A 23861-nucleotide genomic window follows, 5' to 3' on the forward strand; every position below is an offset into this window, starting at 1 on the left:
ATACATAATAATACTTACATGTATTGCAGTGGAGAACAGGAGTATATTTTTGCGTATAAGTTGTATTAAAATAATCTTAAAATTAGAAGAAGTTAGAAAAATACTTATTTAGAATACATATATAAGTCAATAAACGGTAAACAATTGAAATCAACATTATTTAGGTATTACAATTTGAAGATAGTAAATTGATACACTGCCTTTTAAAATTCCAATGTGTTATATTAAATATATCTACGTCATTTGCGTATTCATTTGCAAATGTATGAATTCTCCTTATTGGCGAGTGTGCACTGTAGTTTGTTGTAGATACATTTACATAGAATAGTTTATTAAATCGGGTAACCCGGCCCGGAACTCGCAAGTTAATCAGTTGTAACAGTTCGGAACAATCAAATATTGAATTTAATATTTTAAATAAAAATAACAAATCATTCAGTGTATCATATGTAATTAATAAGTAAATTTATCAATTTAAAATTAAAAACACATGTAATTATCTAGCTTGGAACGGGGTATGTACCCTTGTTAGCTGGGAAAAGTGTACAAAAAAGAATGTAATATTATAATATGTATAAATAAATAAGGTTTGGTAGAGAACATGCGAATTACACATTGAATTTTCTTTATAATAAAATATATAGCATTCAATGTTCCAACCCACCGGTTGCGAAATAATAATGTGCTGTTCCTCGATCAACACAGCACAAACTATGGCTTGCATGCACCAATATCCCGATTGTGTCGTATTGTAAACTCGAGACAAGATCTGGACTTTTATGGTGTAAGTCTTTATAGATTTAAAAAATCACTAAGATAGGCCGGATCTTGTCTTGAGGTAATATTTTTTTTTTTGTCCTAGCTTTAATTTTATTTAATTGTATTTTATTTTATTAGTGCCTGTATTTATTATAAGAAATTGTATTTACCATCGCTAGAATGGATAAATATTGTATTTTTTGTAAAATATGTTCGTATGTAGTTTTATTTTATTTTATTCCAATAAACGGCACGTGCCTTTTAAATATCAGGTTTAAACACATTATTAAATATACATACAGGTAAGTTAAGTTAAGTTATAAATAAAATACAGCATTTAAAAATAAACCTTATATTAAAATGTACTTGCCTAGCTTGGAACGGGGTATGTACCCTTGTTAGCTGGGCAAAGTGAACATGGAATTGTATTTTGATAAAGAGTGTGAATAAATAAATAAATAAATAATACTCAATAATTTAGACCACAGTAATTTACAAATATTCTAAAAATGTAAAAAGGTGAATAGAAAATAAAATATGTAAGCTTTTATTGCGTATCTAAGCTGACACTTTTAAAAAATAAGAGAGAAAATAAAACATGTACAAAAACAACATACAAAAAAAAATTAAAACATTTATTCAAAATATCGAAAAAATTAAACATTCTTATTCAGAACTACTGAGGTACTGAGTACTAGTCATTCCCGGTACTTAACTTCATGATTATGAAATTAATCACCGATGTCTTGGTACTTACTGCTCAGATTATGTCATGCTAATATTGTAAAAAAACAGTTGCCTACCTTTACACAGACGCTAGTCTAGAAAGGTAACCGAGGAATTTTCTAATTAACTATCTATAGATTAGTTTCATATAAATAAATAATATAACAACAGCATGTGAAAATGAAGTTTACAGCAAACACGAATATTTTGTTTAGCTACAAAAATAGTCTCATTATATACAATAAACTTCATTGGAACTTTTCGTATATGTTTTTCCACCAGGGCCAAACTTAGGATTTGTTTTATTGAACACATTAGAAAATACTTTTGAAAAAATTGTTTGAAATGTTGTTTCGCACCGCAACATTTCACTGACCCTGAACTGGCGCCTGAACCGTAAGGCTAATCACCTAATCAGTCGAATTGCCTTTTCTTCGTGAAACAGATGAGGTTCATATAGGGGAACGGTGATGATACTTTTAAATTTTCCGAGTACCTTAGCCTTGTACATGACACGTAAGGCCACTAAATATAGGGGTCCAAATATATTTTTTTTATTTTTAAATACTCTTCTAAAACCAGTTGTTCATGTTAGTAATAATGTGATTATAACTAGCGCCCGACAGGTTAGTTTACTCCATTTATAGTACTTGAAGCGAATTGAATTATTTTGTGCATATTCACAAATACACTTTTCGTTTGATAAGTTATATCTTTAAAATTAAAAATTAAATTTATTTCCACGTTATTAGATATTAAAACATTAATGTAATTTTGGTCCTTCGAGCCAGATACTTTTTAAGCCTCCATCCAGGTCTGCGCGTCCTTAGCCCCGTATTTCCCGCTTAAAGTTGTCACACTTCCTGGCGGGGACATTTATAATATTTGTTTCTCTGGGCCATTACGCCGGCAAAACTTTCCTTTTGTGTTTAGCAGAGAAACTTGGCTGCATTGAGAATAATAATAGTTATTGTAGGTGTTTGCATAATTCTAATAAGCTAATGCCGTAAGTAACTCGGCCTTTAATGGGCTTGAATTCAAAATAATGCACCTGTTATAAATTAAATAGGTAGTGATTTTTAAAGATAGAAAAAAGAAACTAATATTGAGGAAGAAAAATTGAATATGTACCGATAAAACTTCATGTTATTTAATCTTACTTCGTAAAAATTTTGAGGATATCGGGGGAGTGATTAATCCGGTGACTGATTATTTCAATTTAGTTTAATAAAGTATCAGGCCGTCTTTTATTTACGAAATACGCTAGACATAAGGATAATTTTTTTTTTTTGTCTTTTTAAAAAATACTTTACAAGAATCTATTATATTTACAATTTCATTAATAATGCACTCCTCACTGAAAAAACCCGTGCCGTGGAAGACATTTTACAAGTTTAGTTTAATTTGAAATACATATTTATTTATTTTAAAGAATGAATAGTTTTATAATAAACTTTTTACATAGATACACGAAAAATAATTGATTTTAAACTAAAATCATTATTACTTTGCTGAAGATGTTAATTTTTTGATACTGTGCAGAATGGAGGGTTACGCCACGGTCGATATTTTGTTGCTCTTATCTCAGATAAACAACCCCTATTTTCGAAAACTGTTTTTTAATATAAAAACCAAACACAAATTAAGACTGTAGGCATTTCATCGTATTAAAATAGAAATATTATTCAAACTATATCTACAGGTTTTGGAAAATATTGTAGGTCTCCATATCCGTAGTATAATGGCTAAGAAACTTGTCTCGTGCACAGGGGATCAATTCCCTGTGAGATATCTTAATACTTTGTTTTCTTTGTAATGTATTAATATTGTAATAATATGTATATTTTATTGAATAAAGACTCCATAATATTTTTTTTAATATCATTTTTAAAAAATCTCATCTGTCTTTGCCATTTTTTTTTTTTTTACGTTTGTTCGTTCTATCATGTATTTTACCCTTGTAATTAGGTCCGTTGGCCTGTTCAAAATAATACACATTTCTGTTGTATCAAATCAATCATATACATTAAATAAGGAAAACCACTACACAAATAGATATGTCAACACTCACAACAAAACATAATCTGACAGCGAAATGATGTATCCAAAATGGCGTCGTTAATTCCATTTCATTCGTTCTGTAGATAAGTTTTTTCTTTTAGGTCCTAAGGCCTTCTACCAAAACATGTTAATATCGTCCAAAAACAAGCTACATTAATTTACAATAAACATAAGAGCAACACAAACAGAAAGGAATTATAATATAGATACAAACAATCGACAACAAAAATATATGTACAAGAATAACATAAAATAATAAACATATGACTAAACTAACAAAATTTCAACATAAATTGAAATAGGCACTAACAGAAAAAACCCACCAAAACCTGATTGTATGGATAAGTTCATTGGACATTAAATTGCTGTAATAAACATAAAAAGTGTACTTGCGTACTTGTCATAAATTTACTGAAAGTTTAAGAGAGTAGAGGATCAATCGCCACGCAAAATTCAAGGACAAAAAAGACTAAAAAAATGGTGTGAGCAATTTCGCCAATGACCCTCGGGTCCCTAAAGAATGGAATGGGGATTATAAATCTCCGTGGCTGCGAAGATAATTTGTGGCGCCGGCCACAGATTTGTAGCCGCGTGGCCGAGGTTCTATATAAATCACCGCCAAAGGAAAGGGGGTTGGAAGTAAAAAGACTTCGATGGGTGCATTTAATCTAGTCCGATGCACCGATACTTAATCTCCTGAAAGAACTGAGCTCAAAGAATTTCCCCCTCATAAATAATATCCGGTGACCTTTAGATGTTTAAAATACGCTGTAAATCAACGTCATCATTTAAACACAGATTTATTGGCGATTGCGATTCATTTATCAATAAGGATAATTGTTTTTAAAAATTGTTCTTAAATGTCACAAACCAACAATTTTTCAGTAGTGTTAAAACGATAACTGTTTTTTTAATATTTTTTGTTTTAGTAATTATTTAAGGCTGTAATTTATATATATATATTTAATACGTATACGCCAATTCTGGCATTTTTTTACAAGCTAAGAACCTAAGAAAAAAATATTTATAAATATGAAACAAGTGTAAATAAAAATTTAGGATATAAAACAAAAAACAAAAAAAATAACATTTCAAAGAAAAAAATGTTAGTTAACTTGATAATAAAAAACTAAGTAAAACAAAATAAAATAAGCTTAACATATACATAATGTTATGTAAAAAAAAGTAGTCTATAGTCTGATAAAAAGTAAGCGCGGTCTTTTAAAATCACGCGGTAAAAAAAAAAAAAAACTAACTGTTACGGACGTCAGAAAAGCTCAGCGGCCCTTCCTGAGGCCTTTAAAATGACTAGCGAGAATAGAAACCTCGGTATACTGTAACGCGAAATATCACCCTCTCAATAAAGACTTTTACATGATACCTTCGGGGGTTTGTTATACCGAGGCCTATAGAATTAGGGATAGATATTATTCGGAATTAATAAATATCACCACGTCATATTCATTTTTCATGTAATATTTTTCTGTTCTGTATATGTTGCTTACCGCGCGGTCTGCACCCTAATACGGTCTGGCGGCGGGGGGAGGTAGTCCTTATACGTGGCAGGGGGGGGAATCCTTATACGTGGCGAGTGAGGGACAGATAGAGCGGGCGACAGCGCGCTATCTCTTCAAAAAAGTTTTAAATAACCAACACATAATAAATTTCGCCTTTTTAAATTATTTCTAAACTTAGATGCATTAGTAGGTACTTAACTTACTACGCATTAAACTTTTTACAACAACAACATTCCCTTTCCGCACCTAATGGTGCATAGGGCAATGCATTGGTACACCAATCGCAGTATATCTTGATCATTTTTTACTACATGAAGGTTAGATGATCAGTCTTACGCTTCACGTACCAGTCCAAGGATGATGAAATATTCTGATGTGAAAACATCCTTTTAAATAAATATTTCATATCAATCATGTCGGGAATCGAACCAGAGACCTCTCGCATGGTAGGAAAATGCGCTGACCACTACACCACGAAGCCGAACTTTTTAGTGCACTTTTTATCAGTAAATCCTTAGAAAATTATTGTTTATACCAAATCTATGTTTTTCTTATTTTTTTATTTATTTATTATCTTAGTAGGTATTATTATTTTAGTAGTAGCTAAAAAACAACAATAAGAATAAAAATAAATTATCAAATAACATTATGCTTTATAGATACAATACTGCATATACTACTCGTATAAGTGGGTAGGTACATAATTAAATGTGTTGAAAAATCAGTTAGGTACCTATAAGTTAATTTTAGGATTTTTGTAGGCGGGTACAAGTTTAAGATAAAATTAAATATGCATAAATACTTTACTGACTGGGATTAAACTGATTGGATATGATAACTTATTGAATAATGATATACTGATGAAAATCGGAAATCAAATAACACTAATACTAATTTTAAATATGATGTCTTAATCATACATATTGCTAGAATTTGGACACACTCCAATGTCATTTTGGCATGTGAGTGCTGACCCTTGGAAAATTAATAACTCGCAAGTTAATTTAAGGTGGTGATTAAAAGTTTTCAATGAGTCAGAACATCTAATGACAATATTATAAACTATAAACAATAAATCTGTTTAAAGTGGCAAGTTATATTAACTGTAGTAGACATAAATCTTAGAGTTGAGATGTTTTCACTGATATTGCCAACTCAAAAGGTGACATACTTGGTTATGTAATTATAGTAAAACTTTAATTATTCGGGTTAATGAGTGCCAGACGTTATCCGGATATGCTGAAATCCGGACAGTTGGATTAACTATTAAATTAAGGCAATGTTTTGAAAGAAAACACAAAATTTACTGCAACTTCACTTTTCTATTGCTTTTGAAATAATACAGTGAATTGGAATCACATTAAAAACTTACCTACTTAAACATATTCAACAAAGTTAATTGCTTTGATGAAGAAACTCGCCCAGGCCGCCAGCACCCTTTTTATTTGTAAGTAATTATAATACCTTCATTTTTTAATTTCTTGATTACGATCCGGATATTTGGCAATCCGGATGACTGGAGTTCCGATAAACAGAATTTTAATGTATAAAATGGTGATTTAAAAAATACATACGGTTAGATCTCATAGTAATAATGCGTCGACCTATAGAGAAGCCCTATCACTATGTTTCATAGAACGCAAGCGATGCAACAAATTGGCGGCCATTTTTTTTTATTTGACAACATACGCGTAATAGTTCTATCGGATGCTTTTTTCGCTGTGCTTGGCTTTGTTTGTAAATAACTTGGATATTTACGTTATAATAAATAAAAATCGACAATGGTGAATTGCAGTATGTTTGGTTACCACAGTAGGAGCGTCAAAAGTGTTAAAGGAATCAGTTCTCACGGGTAATTGATTTAGAATATTTTCCTATGATTTACATTGATTTTTGGCATTTATTATCCCAACGCGTGTATTATGTTGCTTAAAAACTTTCCTTATATTAACATATTTACTTCAGATACTATTTTTTTTCAATTTAGGAGATAAATTAAAGTATGTTTACTGTTGATAATGGCAGTTGATTACGGGCAATATCTTAGGGCCGCACTAGGCATCCATATAAAGTTAGAGTCTTTATCGAGTAGATGTCGAATCAAATTTTAAAATGTGTCGAAAAAACAGCTAAAAATGTGTACGATACGAATGTCCATGGATGCAGAAATAAAGGAAGATCGAGAAAGAAATGGCATGACCAAATCCAACACTTGAACATGAACATGCAAAATTCGAAATAATGGCGGCACATGCACAAGAAGATGTATGAATATAGAGGAAGCGAGATCTGTATGCAAAGACAGAGTGATATGGCATTCTATCCTCTCTGCCCACCCTTACGGGGAAACAGCGTGATGGTTTGTTTTATTTGTTTAGAATAAAATGACATATTGACTCACAAGAGTAGTATAAGGCAATTATATATCTCTAGAATTATAATGTTTGTGAAAGCAAATTATTCTACCAAATCCCAAAAAGAACACTCCCACACTACTAGAAGTCAAACTAGAGGATGGATCGTGGGGTCTACCACAAACTCTGAATTCGGGAAAAGAAATTTAGGTTTCTGGGCCCCAAAATATTTAATATATTACCCAATCATTGCAAAACCATGGCCTGGATTCAATTAAATATTATTTTTTTAAATGGTTAATGGATTTAGGTACAGAAAAATCGGAAAACTTACTCAAAAACATTCTTAAATAATAAATGGTATAATTAAATATTGTATAACTGTATAATAAATTAACTAGTAGGTGGTCATGTTATTGTTTATTTTGCATAAAAATGTCTGCCTTAAAACAGGTTATACCTAGTCAGGCAGACTAGACACACTCCAGAGAAATCTATAACCTAATTATGTATGTAGTAGATAAAGAAATTAGATTTTTTTTGTTAATAAACCATGATTATTATTATTATGATTCATATAATTAATTTAACCTAGTGCTCTTACACTTGTAGATAATCCACAGTGTATAATCTAAGCTTAACTGAGACGCACAGTTTAAATTCGCACTGCGCAAACAAATTTCCTGCAAGAACTGGACCCTTCGCTCTCCGGTTTCAATCCTGTAAAATGGATTGGTTTGCTGCAAAGCTCTGCATCTCCTCTGCCACTCGGATATGTCCCGTGGAGCCCTCTTTAACTCTTCATATCACCTGCAGCTCATATCCTCCTTATAAATCTTCAAAGTATTCTCGGTGAGGGTGCCCCCTGTAGTTTGTCCCCTCAGACATCCCCAAATCCTTTTACCCCCACCTAAATTGACCATAATTTAGCTTTAAACTGCCATTCTTTTATTTTTACTGTCCATTTTTTTATGTAATGGTTTCCCTAGTTCCCAACGAATTCAATATAAAATATCTATTTGTAGAGGAGTTTCTTATCTGCCACCTTATGATCAGTGGTGTACACATTTGCCTATAATGTGTGAGGTCTAGTTTGGTTCTAGGTAAGGTGGATATGAAATATTGATATAAGGTGTTTTTACAATAAATATTTTAGTGACTGCCCGCCCACCTGATAGGTAAGGCTGATAAACTGTCCACGTGCATAATAAATAATAACAAATGAATGATCGAGATACACAGCAATCAAAGTACTCTTAAGTTAATCACTCGTAATGTTGATGATGATTTTCACTACAATAATATCTGGACTTATTTGAAATCTGGGACTAATCATCATGCCTTCATGTAAGAAATTATTGATAATGCAATTTGTAGTTATAAATCAGTAAATACAGAGCCCTTGAACCATCAGATACGAAGAACGAGAAGAAATAAAAACAACATACCTTATAAAATAAATATATTTTACAGTTTTTTTTATATGGTTATTAGATAATGGTTGAATGACGACAATGTATTATGTCCTCAGGTTTCTGACAAATGTTGGTAACATACATAATGATGAAACAATTGAGGGCGTTTTTTTCAAAATTTGACATTCTCTTGAAATATAATTCTTCACGAGAGGGTTTTTCATGATTCGCTTCAAATCGTGTAAACTTAAATTACACCTAACAACTAAGCCTAAAGGTAATCTAATTTATAATTTATTTAAAGTTTATAACTTTCTTTTATGTTCCATTAACACCCAATATAAATTATTAAAATTAGGGATCAATATACACAATCATTCGTTTGAAAATGCCCTAACAAGGCGAAACAATTGTCACGAAACTTTTGTTTTTATATTTGTAAAAATAAAATAAATCGTTCAGTAGACTCAAATCAGTGTTTGATTTCTTATATTATAAATATCAATATACAACAATAAAATATCATGTTTTGAAAAAAACATTAATACTTTGATATTTTTAGGTGTGTTTTGATGATTTGTTTTTCAGGTAATCGATGCGTTTCGATAATAGCTTGAATTTTTTTGAAAAACCTAAATCACCAAGTTAGACGAATATTGTGTTTTGAAAAAACGATCCTCAATTGTAAAGATAGTTGTCAGACACAATTTTGACATCAGACCACATTCAATAAAGTAAGATTAGAAATTAAAATATTATTTACATTTATTGTGACTTTTTCATTTCATAATCGGCACAGATTGGAACACCACGCACTTGTCTATCTGGGCATACATTCCTAACTTCTACCTCCTGCATACATCTTGTTAGGCATACTCTCTAGTGAAAATGACTTGACATGACCAAATTTCGATTGACCTGATCTTACTGACACTTTCTTGCAAATCTTTTTTTGACCGATTCACACTCGCCATTATATTTGTTTTACGATTCATTCATCATTTTATTAACAGTTTTTTAATCTTGTTTAGTATGTCTTTACAAAAAAGAAATGAATACTCGTATTTTATACTAACGTTTTAATGTTTATTTTATTTATTTTCAAAGAAAACACTAAGAAAAATTCTTCTCAAAATTCAATTTTGTTACATTTATACATTCCTATCATGTTTATTTATGGAAACTTAATTGGTGTAATATTTCAATGCGTTATTCTTGTAATATGTGTATCGCAGGCGGCTCCTTACTAAAAACACTGGCAGTGCATTTATTTATGTTTTGTTAACTAGTACTGTAAGTATTTGGTTTATTAATATTATAATACAAGTCTAGCATGATATTAAAAATGAACAATAATATGAGCAGTGACAGCGCGCGCATCGGAATGCTAAATCCACCATTGCCTTTGTTTGCAAACTGTTTTATACACACTAACATTGTACGCACATTTCATGTAACTAAATCACATAAATTACGTATATTCCGTCAGTATGCACGTTTAAAGAACTACATATTATCTGCACATGTGCCAGCACTGCACGGATTATGTATATTGTCCGGGATAAAGCTTGTGCAAAACGACAATTAGCGCATGCAAGAGATGACAAGATGAGGGCGTTGGCTAGAGCCGATCTCACTAGATGTTTTGGCACTAGTATTGAATAAAATATATGAATGTTTTATTTATTTATTTATAATTTAATAAAACGCGTTAGGGCTATATAAACATATTATAAGGTCAAGTCATCTGGTAAGTATTTATAGTCATCATGTGTTTTTTAATGTTCATTTTAAATTTGTCCAATTTAATTTTTCAAGTAGTCCGGTAAGTCATTGTAGTGTTACATAATATTTTTGACTGTCGTGCTTTTTCAATGTGGTAGTGTTGTTGTCTGGTACTATATTTTTGTGTGTCAGCATTTTTGGTTACTGTTATGTCATCAACTTGAATATTTTCCATTACAGTTTGGTGTACAGCTTTCGTCGAGTATTTGATGTCAAATTGACGTGTTTTTTTGTACAGTTCAGTCGTGGGGGTCAAGTAGGGTAGGTTGTAGATTAGTTTAATGATTTTATTTTGTTGGCTTTGTATCCTTATTACTTCTATCTTGTAGTCGGGTATTCTTGCTCCAATGAATCCCTGTTTCTTTAAACCTGTTATAAAAGAAGAAGCATACTGCTAGGCTCTACTCTTGAAGCCGCATGACCATAAATGTGTTAATGACTCTTTTTTAAAAAATGGTCTAATGTCCAGCACCTTCATGAATACATCGCAGCATCCTACTCGAGGAATACGATGAATGCTCATATGCAATATCTGGTTTGAAATGTACATATTACTAAAAATAATTTCCTGCTTTGACACAAGCTTACCTAGGCAGGTAATTGTTGACAAAATCAAAAAACTGTCTAAAAATATGAGTATTACTAAAAACACTTGAAGTTACCAACATCTAACAGAAGCCTTATAATTTTAGTTATTGATGATTTAGTTAATGTAGACAAAATTCAATGTAAACACATCTTTGGATTACGTGGCATTATTTTGTCTGAGGGTGTCTGGTCTAATGCCACGGAACCTGGCCAGGGTTGGTAATTATACCGAGTTTGTAGTATCGGGCAGCTGACGATGGAGCTTGAGGAGGTGGATTCGAACTGGAAGGAAGAGAGGCAGGTTCACCTTGTAACACTCCGGCACAAACCCACTGCTGTTGATATTGCACTAAAAAGCAAAAGTACAACACATTATAAAAAATTACAGTCTTAGTTGGTAAAATAAAATTTTTCCCCCAAAAATTTCCCAATATTTGGGGGAAAAATCGTTGTATGCATTTTATGCAAATTCTATTTTTTTTTCGTATTTTTAAGGTTGAGTACCTACATAAAATTATTAAAACGTGTTTTTTTTTTAATTCAATAAAAAATAATTGTAGAATTGCTTGAAAAAATACAAAATATTTTTAATTAAATCATTGGTAAATATGAATAATCCCCAATTATGACAGTTCTTAGAATTTTTCTGCAGTATAGTCAAGTACAATAATTATATTTTTATATAATTTAATTTTTTCCCTACATTTTTAATTTCCTCACTTAAGAGTTTTTCTCAGTTTTACACTTTTTTTGTTGCTCATTTTAAAAACGTAAAACAGGGTTTTTTCTGTATTGTGTAAATATTTTAAAAAAAAAATTATAAATGAAATCAAACGAAGACAATGAAACAACCAACGCAAATAATTGAAAAATTCTGAAAAGAGTTTCCCCTAAAACCCGTAATCCCTTCTCTTGAAAATAGATTTTGTCCTAAAGAGCTTAATACACTCTTCCAAAATATAAAACACTCTCGGTGCAATAAAAAAGAGGTACCCCTGAACAAAAGTCTTGCGGGTTTTGGGTATAATTATAGCATTCATATTCTATATTCTAAGAATATGTCGAAGGAATGATTTGCGGATACCTCTCATTGATGATATTGGAGTAAGTCTTTTCACCAGTGTAACTAAATGACTTGGCGTATTGTAATTAAGTCTCTTGGCGTGCTGTGATGCAAAATCAGTAAAATAACGTTTTGTGAGTAAAATGAAACCAGAATCCTTGATAAGTGTTTCCCACTCAATTGCTAGGTACTTTGGGTAAAAATGCTAAAAAACCAAGTGAGGATAATTAGGCCTAGTAGTTTAATAGTTTGCTTGTTCGTCTACCATACTTTAGGTCCCGGATTCGATTCCTGGCAGGAGCGACGTGAAACTTTGATTTAAAAGGTAGTTATACACTGCAATGTTTCATTGTCCCTGGATAAGCACCTGAACCATAAGACTAATAACCTTATCTTAATGAAAAATATATTAATTTATTTTGTCTGGTTTATTTACGTAAATAATAAAAATTTAAAATCGTAAATAATAATATAAAGGAGATACACAAGTAAATTCAAGCAATAAAATATGAAACCAAAAAACAAAATAAACAAAGAAATTAATATTAGTATTTACTATAAAAGTTCTGTAAAGGATTACCGACTCTAGTACAGTTTTGACTAATAGTGATATCTTTTGAGGTAAACTGAAAATCTTCCGATATCTGAAATCTCGTAAAATGATTAGTTTGACAGTTGTCGGATAATATTAGGGTTAGAATGTGAGAAGTTTTTTTTATTGTAGAGATAGAGGAATCACTGCGCATTTGAAAATTACATTGTGTATTTATTCCAAGTTTATAAGTTTGCATGTTTTGACATTGGATATTTTTAATTATTTTTGTGAGTTTCATCGATTTATTAGGCAAATCGTCATTTAAATGTTAAAAATAAGATTATAAACAATGTACACATAGTTTTTTGTTCAAACTATATTAGATCATTTGAGAAAAACTTTATTTTTCAATTTTTTTTATTATTTTAAACTCAGTACAACAAACCATTCTTTCTTTTTTGATTGAAAATTAAAAAGATTAAAAAATTAGGAAACTTCTGTGTAAAATAGAAAAACATCTTATTGAGATTAGTTTAGAGAAAACCGCAAACTAAAATGTCAATTAATGTTTCCTCATTATATCCGAAATGTCGCTATATCCATGATCAAGTTCGACTGTACTATGAAGATAAATCACTATCCAAACAACCATATACCAATGCTTTGTACTTGATAAGGCTGTTTCCAAAATAATATCACAGTGTAACTAATTCCTATGTTCTTTCTGCTTGTACTACGCTAACTTCAATCATTTCTCTCCCTTGCATCTATTGGAAGGATTGGCGCCAAAGAAAAATATTATATTGGTGATTTGTCCACTGAGTCAGTAACTGATTTGAGAGTTGGCTTCCTAGAAACCGGGAATCTATCACAACAAAAAAACTGCTTTTACAGTTTGGCGAGAATTAAAAAAATTGTTTAGAATTTAAAAAAAATAAATAAATAAAAAAAAATGAAAAAAATAAAAAAACACTATCATTGGTTAATTTTTAAGAACTTGTGATGTTGTTTAAAGTAGTTCATTTTTATTAGTTTTTTCATACATTTTTGAGATACCTACTTCGCCGTAAAATTAAATGCTCTAATTTTGACCGCATGAAACAAATCTTTTTTTGCATCCAATTTCCCATAACACTGAACTTCCCCATTCACATGAAACGCTTTACAAAACATTATTATAACATTTTAATTAAAATTGAAAGTCACGGAGTTTGAAAAAATAGACATTTCAACATGTGGAGTAATCAGTTTACGAGATTCATCGGAATCCTGAAAAATAGGGAATCCACTCTTTCCATTTCATTTTTATCCATTAGTCTGCGCTGTGACATCAACATCCAAATTTAATAAAACTCAACGTTGAGAACCAGTGACAGTACTTTGAGGGTGACAGAATTCACAAAATTATTCCTAAATTACTACCTAAATTTCTTAAAAATAAGGTAAATTAAAAGGGATATATTTATGCTTAAAAATCTTTTCTTAGAGATCATCAATAAAAAAAAAAATCGGTTGTGGGAGGATGGTTTCAAATTTGTACCATTAACATATAATATAAAACTATATAATTACTTTTCCACAGACGGACAGTGGCATCGTCTCCAGAAGAAGCTAAAAGGGTTCCAGTCACATTCCAACACACTCTCCACGCCGGAGCACCATGTTGGTCGAGCGCGGCAGCTACCTCTGCATTAAATCTTCCATTACCCTCTCTGAAAAGTTAAATATTATTGGTATAAATAGTAGAAGGCAAATAATTGTTGAACTCTGTCGTGAATCATAAATGTGAGAAAATGTTCATTTTAATATTATATAAAATGTATATTTTTGGACAAAAATTTTAAGAACTGGTAGGCTTTTAAACCTGTTTTATTAACGAGCAATTAAAAAATATAAATAAATCAATTAGAATTCATAACCTGTCTGTTAATAAACGTGGGTTAAATTAATTTAAAAATAAACACTACTACTCGATTAGATTATTTATTCATTGACCTAATTCAACTGAGAAACATAGCATGTTTTGGAAGAATTGTTGCTATTTATTTTGTTTTATCAGTGCACCCTGAAGCCACATAGGTCCTCCCCACCCCTCTCCATTTCATTCGGTCCCATGGATCAGTCTTTCCCGAGTTGTCAGGGTTAGGAGATTGAGCGTTGGTACGTAGACTTTTTATAGTATTTTATAATCATCATCAAACCCTAAATCTGCACCTGGGCTGGTATTTCGAACGCGTTTACAGCGCGCTATAATGCGTATTTAGTATGTAAAAATGCGCTATACCGCGCTATAATTTCGTTTAGAATACCAGCCCTGATGTTGCATAAAGCATGGCATCGGACAAGGATATGCAGTGTATCTCGACCGCGTGTTACAGGAAAGTAAGGTGATCAGTCTTACGCTTCAGCTGCCAGTCCAGGGACAGTGAAATATTGCAGTGTAAAACTACCTTTTACTTTTAATAATGCATTTTATAAATGAAAATTGACCAAATAATAGAGCATTGTGCATTAACAACACTAGATGTATTATTAGAAGGTATTATACTAACACAAAGTGGTCTAGCAACACAAGGTGTATATATTTATTTATTTAAATGTACAATACAGCACTCCTGCCAATTACAATGTACGTAAATTATATCAACAGAGGTAAATTTGTCCTGCATTCTGGAAGAACAAATTGTCTGTGTTGCCTAGCTTTTAAATAGTTGCTCGGTACGCATAATTTTATGTATTTACACAAGGTGTTGTATTAAAATGGTTCAAGATGTAAAAATATCTTTTCTTTATTAAAAAATCCAATGCAAATGCTGCTTTCAAACAGTAAGACTTTCACCAGCATAAAGACAATGTAGAAGATCAAAGAAGTGTATATAGAATATCACATAGAGTACGAAACTATCACTTAAAAACCAGCCAATGACAACTCACAAGTTTACACATTCTCTACTCAATAAAAAATCTTCATTTGTGCAGTATTTTTCAATGATTTAAAAGAGAAATGTTGGGGACCTTATTTACCCAAAAATTTCAATTTTGAGGTCATTTTCTAAATCATAAATAATGTGAATCAAGCCGAGTTAGCTCGGATCTCTGCTCAGTGAGTCTACTACACTTCAACAGAACCACAACTCTGTTCGAAATATCTATATAAAAGTTAATAGGTGAAAAACTTACTTGGTGGGTTTGAGCGCCAATATTCTGACATCGGAAGTGGCTACAGCCAGCAAGTGGTATGACCTTCCTAAGTTGGGTGCAAATGCTAAATCATTAACTGGCTCTGTCAAGGAAGGCCACGAGCCTTCGGGTTCAACTCGGACCCAGCGACGCGTGGCGTCACTGTATTCCAGTAATACTATTCTCCCGCCTTCAGCACTTCCCGCAGCCACCATTGGAGGGTGTGCCCTAAAAATATTTTTTTTAATTTAACACTTTTTTTACGTCCGGAAAGATAGAGACTACAGTTCAGAGTTTTTTTTTTTTTCTCTTTTTCACAAAGAACCAGAACCCTCGATGAGTATTTTTTACTCGGTGGCTACAAAACTGGCAAAATATTGGTTTTAAAGGTGGTTCTGCACTGCAATATTTCAATGTCCCTAGACTAGCACCTACAGGTTTATTGTTTTACAGCAGTTTTTTTTCTAATTTTTACTGAAAAAAAACTTTTTAATCTTTTATTCTCATTTTCAATGCCATTTACATTAAAAAGCCTGAAATATTTATAAAAAGTAACGAATGGCGGTAATTTTTTTCGTTAACTAGCTTATAAAATATACCATTTCAACATGTAAAGTTGCCTTAAATATTTAAGAAACATGAATGTGCAATCATAGGCAGAATGTTGATTGTTATACAGTGTAATAAACTCTTGAACCGATGAGGAAGTTCAGCGGTTTTTTTTGTATTTTTTTACTATCAAACTAAGGCTAAAATTATTTTTAAATATTTGTATGTAACATATTATCAGCGCTACGATTTTTTTAAAGTTTGGTCATTTTGAAGTTTACTCTGCATGTGATGTCACAGGTTCTCTTCGGTGAGTTCTGCTGATTGGTGAATTGGCTTCCTGTAAATTGAAAATGTATCACAACACTCATTGGTCGATCCGAAAGTAAAAAGTAGTTCATTTTAATTAAAATTATTTTGATTTTTAAGAAACTATGCTGTACAACAACTGAATACTCTAATTTTTACCGCATGTAATAAAACATTTTTTGTATCTAATTTCCCGTAGCACTGAACTTCCTCATTGCTCAACCACTTTAACCAGCCAATGATTGTCTCCCTTTGAAAATCATATCGCTGTTAAAATGTTTATAGTGTATATCCTAAATAGGCATTCTAAGATGAAAAAACTCTGGTGAAAGTGTTTGGTTGTCATTCAAACAAATTATCTGATTTAAATTGAAAGTAAAATTAGATACTGTACCATATAACAGTAACAGTACAATTTGATTGAGGAATATCAACAAAAGATGATCTAATAGAAACTAATTTTTACCAATGTCATGAAGCATCTACTGTTTTAGACATTTGAAATCGCTTCCATAATTTGATTCCTAACTACGTATAAAATATTTTCTTATCTATCGACTAATTCAGTGAGAGATTGACCTGGACAGTGAAGGATTCCAGGTGAGACAACTCAGAGACGCTTTAGTAGGAATTTCATGTTGCAAAGTCCATTGTGCTAAGTTCATTACATCAGGAGCTTCGTATATTCTGCAACATAATATTATTTTATTTAAAAATTAAATATACACAAAAAAATATAGTTAAAAAGTCATGTTTTCAATATATAAAATGAGCTGAATTGAGTATATACTCGCATATAGATTAAATGAACGCAATCGAAAGTTAGATATCAATTATTGTATTTAATTAAAATTTAATATGTACATATAAATGCTTTTTTGTGTTTTGGTCTACAAAAATTGTGAGGATAGGGGACAGGGGCATGACAGGGAATTTTGGTAAAAAGGTTTTTCAAAATTGTTTTTCTGTCACTGTCGTCTTGCAGATGCCTCCCCAGTACTGTGCAAAAGGGACAACTGCATGTCTGGCGTTTTATGCCTAACTAAAATAGATAAATCACTCCTGTAGTGCCATAATTCAGAGAGGAAATAAGGGAATGCGTTTGTATGAAGAAAAGTCAGACTGTGTTTCCTCTTAAGAATAAGCATTATTAAGTATACTTACAAAACTTTATTTCATAATGCTTTTTTGTAATCACAGAATCAGATTTGGTGTTCTTCGCTAAAACCATCGACCTATTAATACACATAGACGCACCCTGAGCCCTCTAAAATTATGACACTTAACTCATGACCAGACGCTCAGTCATACCCAAAGCATATTTACTCATTATTAAACCGCCAGTCAAGTTTTGAAGTGAACTTAACATTTAATTCGAAACCAAAATGCCTGATCGTGTTGCGAAAGCGTATAAAAACTATTTGGATAAATGTAAAAAAGATGATGTAAATTTTCAATTGTAAGAATGTACCTAGGTACTTGTTTATGATTGAATTTTAAAACTTGAAATAATTCATTTTCAAAGATAGAATTCTTTTTGCAAATGTCATACTCATGTATTTACCAACAGGGGTGCATTTAGTACAAGAATATGATTTTCATAAATGTATTAAATGTCTGAATATAACATTTACGCTGTTAACTTTTTTTCTACAGATTAAATTGAAGATTTAATGAACTATAAAAATACCCAGCATAGCGCCTATCATTTTCAAAAACCGCACATAAATCAGTCCAGTAGTTACTTAGTATATCGAGGATACACATACAAATATTGCCTTTTATATATATATAAGAAGATACAGGAAAACGTCACTTGTTAAAAATATATAATACTAACAAAACAAAACAACAAAATATTTATGCAATGGCTTAGACTAGAAAAATAATCATAAAAACAAAACACTAAACTCCAATTATCCGGATTAATGAGTGCCAGATTTTATTGCTTTTGAAATAATACAGCGAATTGGAATCACAATTAAAACTTACTTAAACATGTCAAGCAAAGTTAATAGCACAATCAAATTAAAATTAGAAACTTCCCCTTTATTTTCTTTTTCCTGATAAAGATCTGGATACTTGGGAATCTGGATGACTGGAGTTCGGATAAATGGAGTTCTACTGTATATCAAAACAGTGGCAAATATAGAAATTACATTTAAAAAATCATAAACATTTAAACCCGTAACTTTAGCCAGCGTAGTTGCTAGGCCCTGGCCAGGCGGGTGGCTGCCAGAGGTGCAACCCTCAGAAGCCTTCTTTTCTCTTTCTTAGAAAATGAGTCTTTAGGGGTGCAAAATTCATAAAGTTTTGTAGTGACAGAGACAATGTAACATTATTGCAGAGATCTAGGATCGACTTAGGCCAACGATCAACATATCTTTTCAACAAAATTTAATCATGTATAAATGTTCAAAGACAAATACTGGATTTTACCAATTTCAGACATTTTACAAGATTAATAGTCTATTAATATACTAGTTTGTGCAATCACTTTACACATTGTAAAATTCACTATTTTTATTTATGTTTGAACATCTATCTTCAAGTCAGTGATATTAAATTAACAATTTTTTTGTAGTACAGAAAAAATATGTACCAATGGAATAAACAAAATAAAAGGTTAGTTACTGAAAGCAGACTAAGGCACGAAAACGCAAAACGTTTATGTTAAAACTCGTGTTCTAAATACTGGATAATAATTTATTTTTTTTAATGTTTATGATCACTAAAGTATCCCGGTTGCCGGATAGAAAATCAGTCAATACTCGTATAATGAGTGATGATCAGAGATAACGTAATACCTAAGAACACCATGTCCAGTAAGTGGACCTGGAGCAGTGCGGGCACAGGGGGACGGTAGTTTCAGGGACAAAATTTTACAGACAGCACGTATTTGTAGGATATTTGCTTCGCTCCGATATCTTCAATTTTTATTAGAAAAACGTGAGAAATCTCACAAAAAACTTATGAATTGTCATCTCATTACTTTAGTGTAAATTTTTGTATTTTTAAAAAACCAAGAAAAAGGCCCAAATAGAGACTTTTTAAACTATGTTTATTTTATCCCACATTGCCACCCTCATTATTTTTTTAACCATTGGGCTTTATGAGTTAAATTCTCCTTTTTGTATGTTTTTATTCTCATCTTTAATTTGGCGTCATTTATATTACTTATTGAAAAAAATTGGTTCCTTTTTTCTCAATTAGATACTTGAGTCAAATTAATAATAATAATAATCAATTTTGGCAATTTTTACAGCGCCGTTTTCGTGAGCAATCACTTCAAGGGCGAAGTACATTATACTTAAGTAAAAAAATAAAAAAAGATCTACAGGCTAACTCTTAGTTACTATTTACTAACAGACAAATTTTACAAATCATGTAATACACATAATATGGTACATCTAAAAAGTAGCACTTTTTAAGTCAGGAAACGATTTCACAAATAAACAAGTATTGAATTTTTTTCTGAAAAGGGATTCTGTTGCACAATTTCGAACTTCTGAAGGTAGAGCATTACACGCCAAAGGTCCGGCTATTGCAAAAGCCCTATCGCCAAATTTGGAACTCTAGTTGTGTGAATGAGGTTGTATTACGTTCCCTACAGCAGAACAGGAGGCTGAGCGGAGAGTCCGGAACACAGAGTTCCTTAAGGTATTGAGGAGCCGTGTTATGCATCGCGTTGTACATTAACCAACACAGCTTGTATCTGAACCCTTTCTGGAAACCGTAACCAGTGAAGGCTTTGAAGCAACAGTGTAATGTGATCGTACTTTGATACACCAAATATTAACCTGGCAGCTGCATTCAGAATGGACTGCAATTGCTCCATTTTATATTTAGGTAAGCCAGCATATATTCCATTGCAATAATAGACTCTTAATATCACAAATGCGTTCACTAAAAGACGGGCCGCCTCATTAGGTAAATGTTTTCGGATACACTTAATTTGCCTCAGCTGGTAGAAAAAAGCACTGACTGTCTTGCTGATTTGCTTTTCAAGCGAAAGTTCAGTGTCAATGTGAACGCCTAAAAGCTTAACAGCGGGTATAATATCAGATCCAGTGTCTAAGGAGGGATCTTTTAACATATGTTGCCTAATTGGTGTGGCTACCCAAAGGTTTTCTGTTTTCGATGCATTAAGGATAAGCCGATTTTCAGCCATCCAAAGTTTTGTTTTATATTTTATATAAGTATTATGCAAAACGATGTGTCATAAGATATGAAAATAAAGAATAATCATTTTATAAAAATTTCATTTAAATCACAAGTAATATAAAAATTTATCAAGAACATTTATCCCAACGCTTATGTATGGAAGTGAAACATGGAACTGGCAGTGGAAGGATGAAAGCCGAGTGAACGCGGTCGAAATGCAATCTCTTCGAGGAATGTGTGGGAAATCAATGTATGACAGGGTTACGAATGATGAAATCGGATGACGACCGAGGAAGACGTGGATAAATAAAATAATAATAGATAAACCGAAATCTTAAGTCTGGTCATGTCAAAAGCAGGCAGAACCGAAGGGCATATATGACGAGATGTATGAATGTGGAAGAAGCTAGAAGTGTATGCCAGGATAGACGTGTGTGGCGATCCATTCTCTCTGCCCACCCCTACGGAAAAATTACATGATGGTGGTTGTAGTAGTTGTAGTAGTAGTAATCAAGAACATTGTGCGATTTTTTTAAATTTAATTCTAATATTGTTATGCTTTCAATTTCTTTAATATTTTCGGAAAAGTTGTACTATGTTAAGCTGTTGTTTTCTCATCTTTTTTATCTTTGGTTTCTTGCGTACGGCATTTTTAAATACATTTTATTATTTAAATATACTCTAGATGTGACACAAAATAGCCTTGGCATACATATGTCTAATGTACAATATTCTGTTAACGAACACAGTGTGCAGATATAATGGGAATAATTCAAACCTAATAATTCCATCTAATGAACATGTTGCTATGAGGAGTCCAAGTGTCTTAGGTCCAAACTTTATATCAGTGACGGATGTGCGAGAATCACCGAGGCTTGTTCTTCGTGACCATAGTCGCTTTCCTCTCTCTCCAGTTCCGTTAACTTCACCTAAAATTATTACATTTCCCAAATTCATTAAAAAAAACAGAAACATTTTCACTATTTTCGGTTTTTTTACTAATTTTTGCTACTAACAACCATTTGTCACAAGGGTTTTTTTTTTCATTGATGGTGAAATAATATCTAGGTTTTAGGAAAATCACAGATGTTGGTTTTATTTTATACAAAAATTTATTATTTATTTCACCCGGACTCAGGAATTGAATCAAAGTGGTAAAATCTTACTTTCATTTTTTAAATGAAAGTAATATTTTACCAAGATTGATTGATTCGGTATTATTTGCTTTAATCAAGTATATTGCAATATACGTTTTGATAGGATTAACTAGTCATAATTTTACATTTTGAGTATTGCCTCACTGGTAATAACGTTGATATAATACAGAAGGTAAGTAATGGTACATTTGTGCTTTACGCTTCTGCTGGGAAAAATAGAAGGAACAAACATTCTAACTATACTTTGAACTTGTAGTTAATGGATTTAGTAGCGTACCACTCTCCTCCCAGACAGCAGCCGTTCTGTCAAAAGAACATGTGGCTAAGACTTGGCCAAATTCAGGATGTGCCCAAGTCACCTTCCAAACTGAACCGCTATGTGCTTTCCAACTTGCTGTCAGCTGCCAATTACCTTTCGCATCTTGATCCCAAACCTAAATAAAGATTTTCATACATTAGTCACATTATTCAAGATACATGAAAAGTTTTAAAAGGAATTATTCGACTACTAACCTTAACAAATTGATCGCTTGAACATGTTGCCATTCGTTCACCATAAAAGTCGTAGGCTACATCATGAATCAAATCTTTGTGATCGGCATTTATTGAGCAAGATTCAAACATTATAAAATCAGTTTTAAATTATAACAAACAAAAAGTACAATGAGTTTCACCGCCAAGTGTTAAATTGACAGTTGCAATATTTTTTAAATAACATCAGACGTATGGCTGTATAATAGTATCGTATCTAGCCATTATATTATCAGGTAAGAACCACTCGCGCAACGCTTTTTTATGTCCCAGCAGTACAACACCGACTTGCGGCTTATTTTTTGCATCATATTTTACACACTAATGATTAAACGTCAAAAAATATGAACACGCGAAATCACCCATGTAGATTATCAAAACACTTAATTAGGTAGAATTGACCAAACCGTATTAGTTTTATTTTAGTTTTTAAAACAGTTTTATACATCATTTGACGTTTAATTATCAGTGTGGCCATTATATGAAGCAAAGTGTCGTCGCATTAAAAACATCTTCAAATTAATCACTCTCTAGGGGGTAGAGAAGATTTATAATTGCACCCTTGGGATATAAAGTCTTTACAAAATCTTTTAAGATCAATCATAAAAAAGCCCATTTCGCAATTTTCTTCTGAGAAGATTTCTGTTAAACTTCTTACCATAGCTACAATAATGGCGTCCGTGTGTTTATTATTATATAGTGTACTAAAAAAATGTAAAAATATATATAATGTTATATTATAGTTACTGTTTTGCAGTTGCAGTGTACTTAATGCATATTTTCATCACACACGTCTGATTACGATGAAAATCTGTTAGAGAAAGGTCAAGGAGTCACAAATCGAAATGCATGCGCGCTTGTAACATACTATTTAGGTACATATACGGCATTTTACTTAAATAGTATGGTACACAATGTATGTGTTTTAAATGTATTTGTATAAATAAATAAATAAAAAGGTTGAAAGGTTAATGTTATTAAATTTCGTTAAACCATGTACTTGTATACAATTACTTTAAAATAAAACATTTCAAAATTCTCGCCTAATACCCGTATGCAGAGACAAAACTTAAGGTGTGGAAAGTACATTCGAATCTCAAATTCGGGAATAACCCGAAGGTGAAGACAATAGAATGTACTTTCCTCACCTTAAGTTTTGTCTCTGCAT

General features: G+C 31.8%; 1 protein-coding gene across 2 annotated transcripts; it reads right to left on the reverse strand.

Annotated features, from left to right (window-relative positions):
• Positions 1 to 8862: 8862 nt before the first annotated feature.
• Nup44A (nuclear pore complex protein Nup44A) lies at positions 8863 to 22861 on the reverse strand. 2 transcript variants are annotated; one of them, XM_088229655.1, is made up of 7 exons: positions 22676 to 22860; positions 22440 to 22596; positions 21784 to 21934; positions 17421 to 17528; positions 15984 to 16211; positions 14376 to 14515; positions 8863 to 11554 (listed from the first exon to the last, which is right to left on the reverse strand). In XM_088229655.1, exons 1-7 carry the CDS (start codon positions 22784 to 22786, stop codon positions 11397 to 11399), a joined length of 1053 nt encoding a protein of 350 aa, XP_088085781.1. In that variant the 5' UTR covers positions 22787 to 22860; the 3' UTR covers positions 8863 to 11396. The 2 variants fall into 2 exon arrangements, with proteins under 2 accessions (XP_088085781.1, XP_088085782.1); XM_088229656.1 differs by lacking the exon at positions 15984 to 16211 and having other exon boundaries at positions 22676 to 22861.
• Between the last annotated feature and the right edge of the window lie 1000 nt (positions 22862 to 23861).

Source organism: Micrasema longulum, unplaced genomic scaffold (genome assembly GCF_059751315.1).
Source record: "Micrasema longulum isolate JH-2025_06_02 unplaced genomic scaffold, ASM5975131v1 h1tg000692l, whole genome shotgun sequence".
Lineage (NCBI taxonomy): Eukaryota > Metazoa > Arthropoda > Insecta > Trichoptera > Brachycentridae > Micrasema > Micrasema longulum.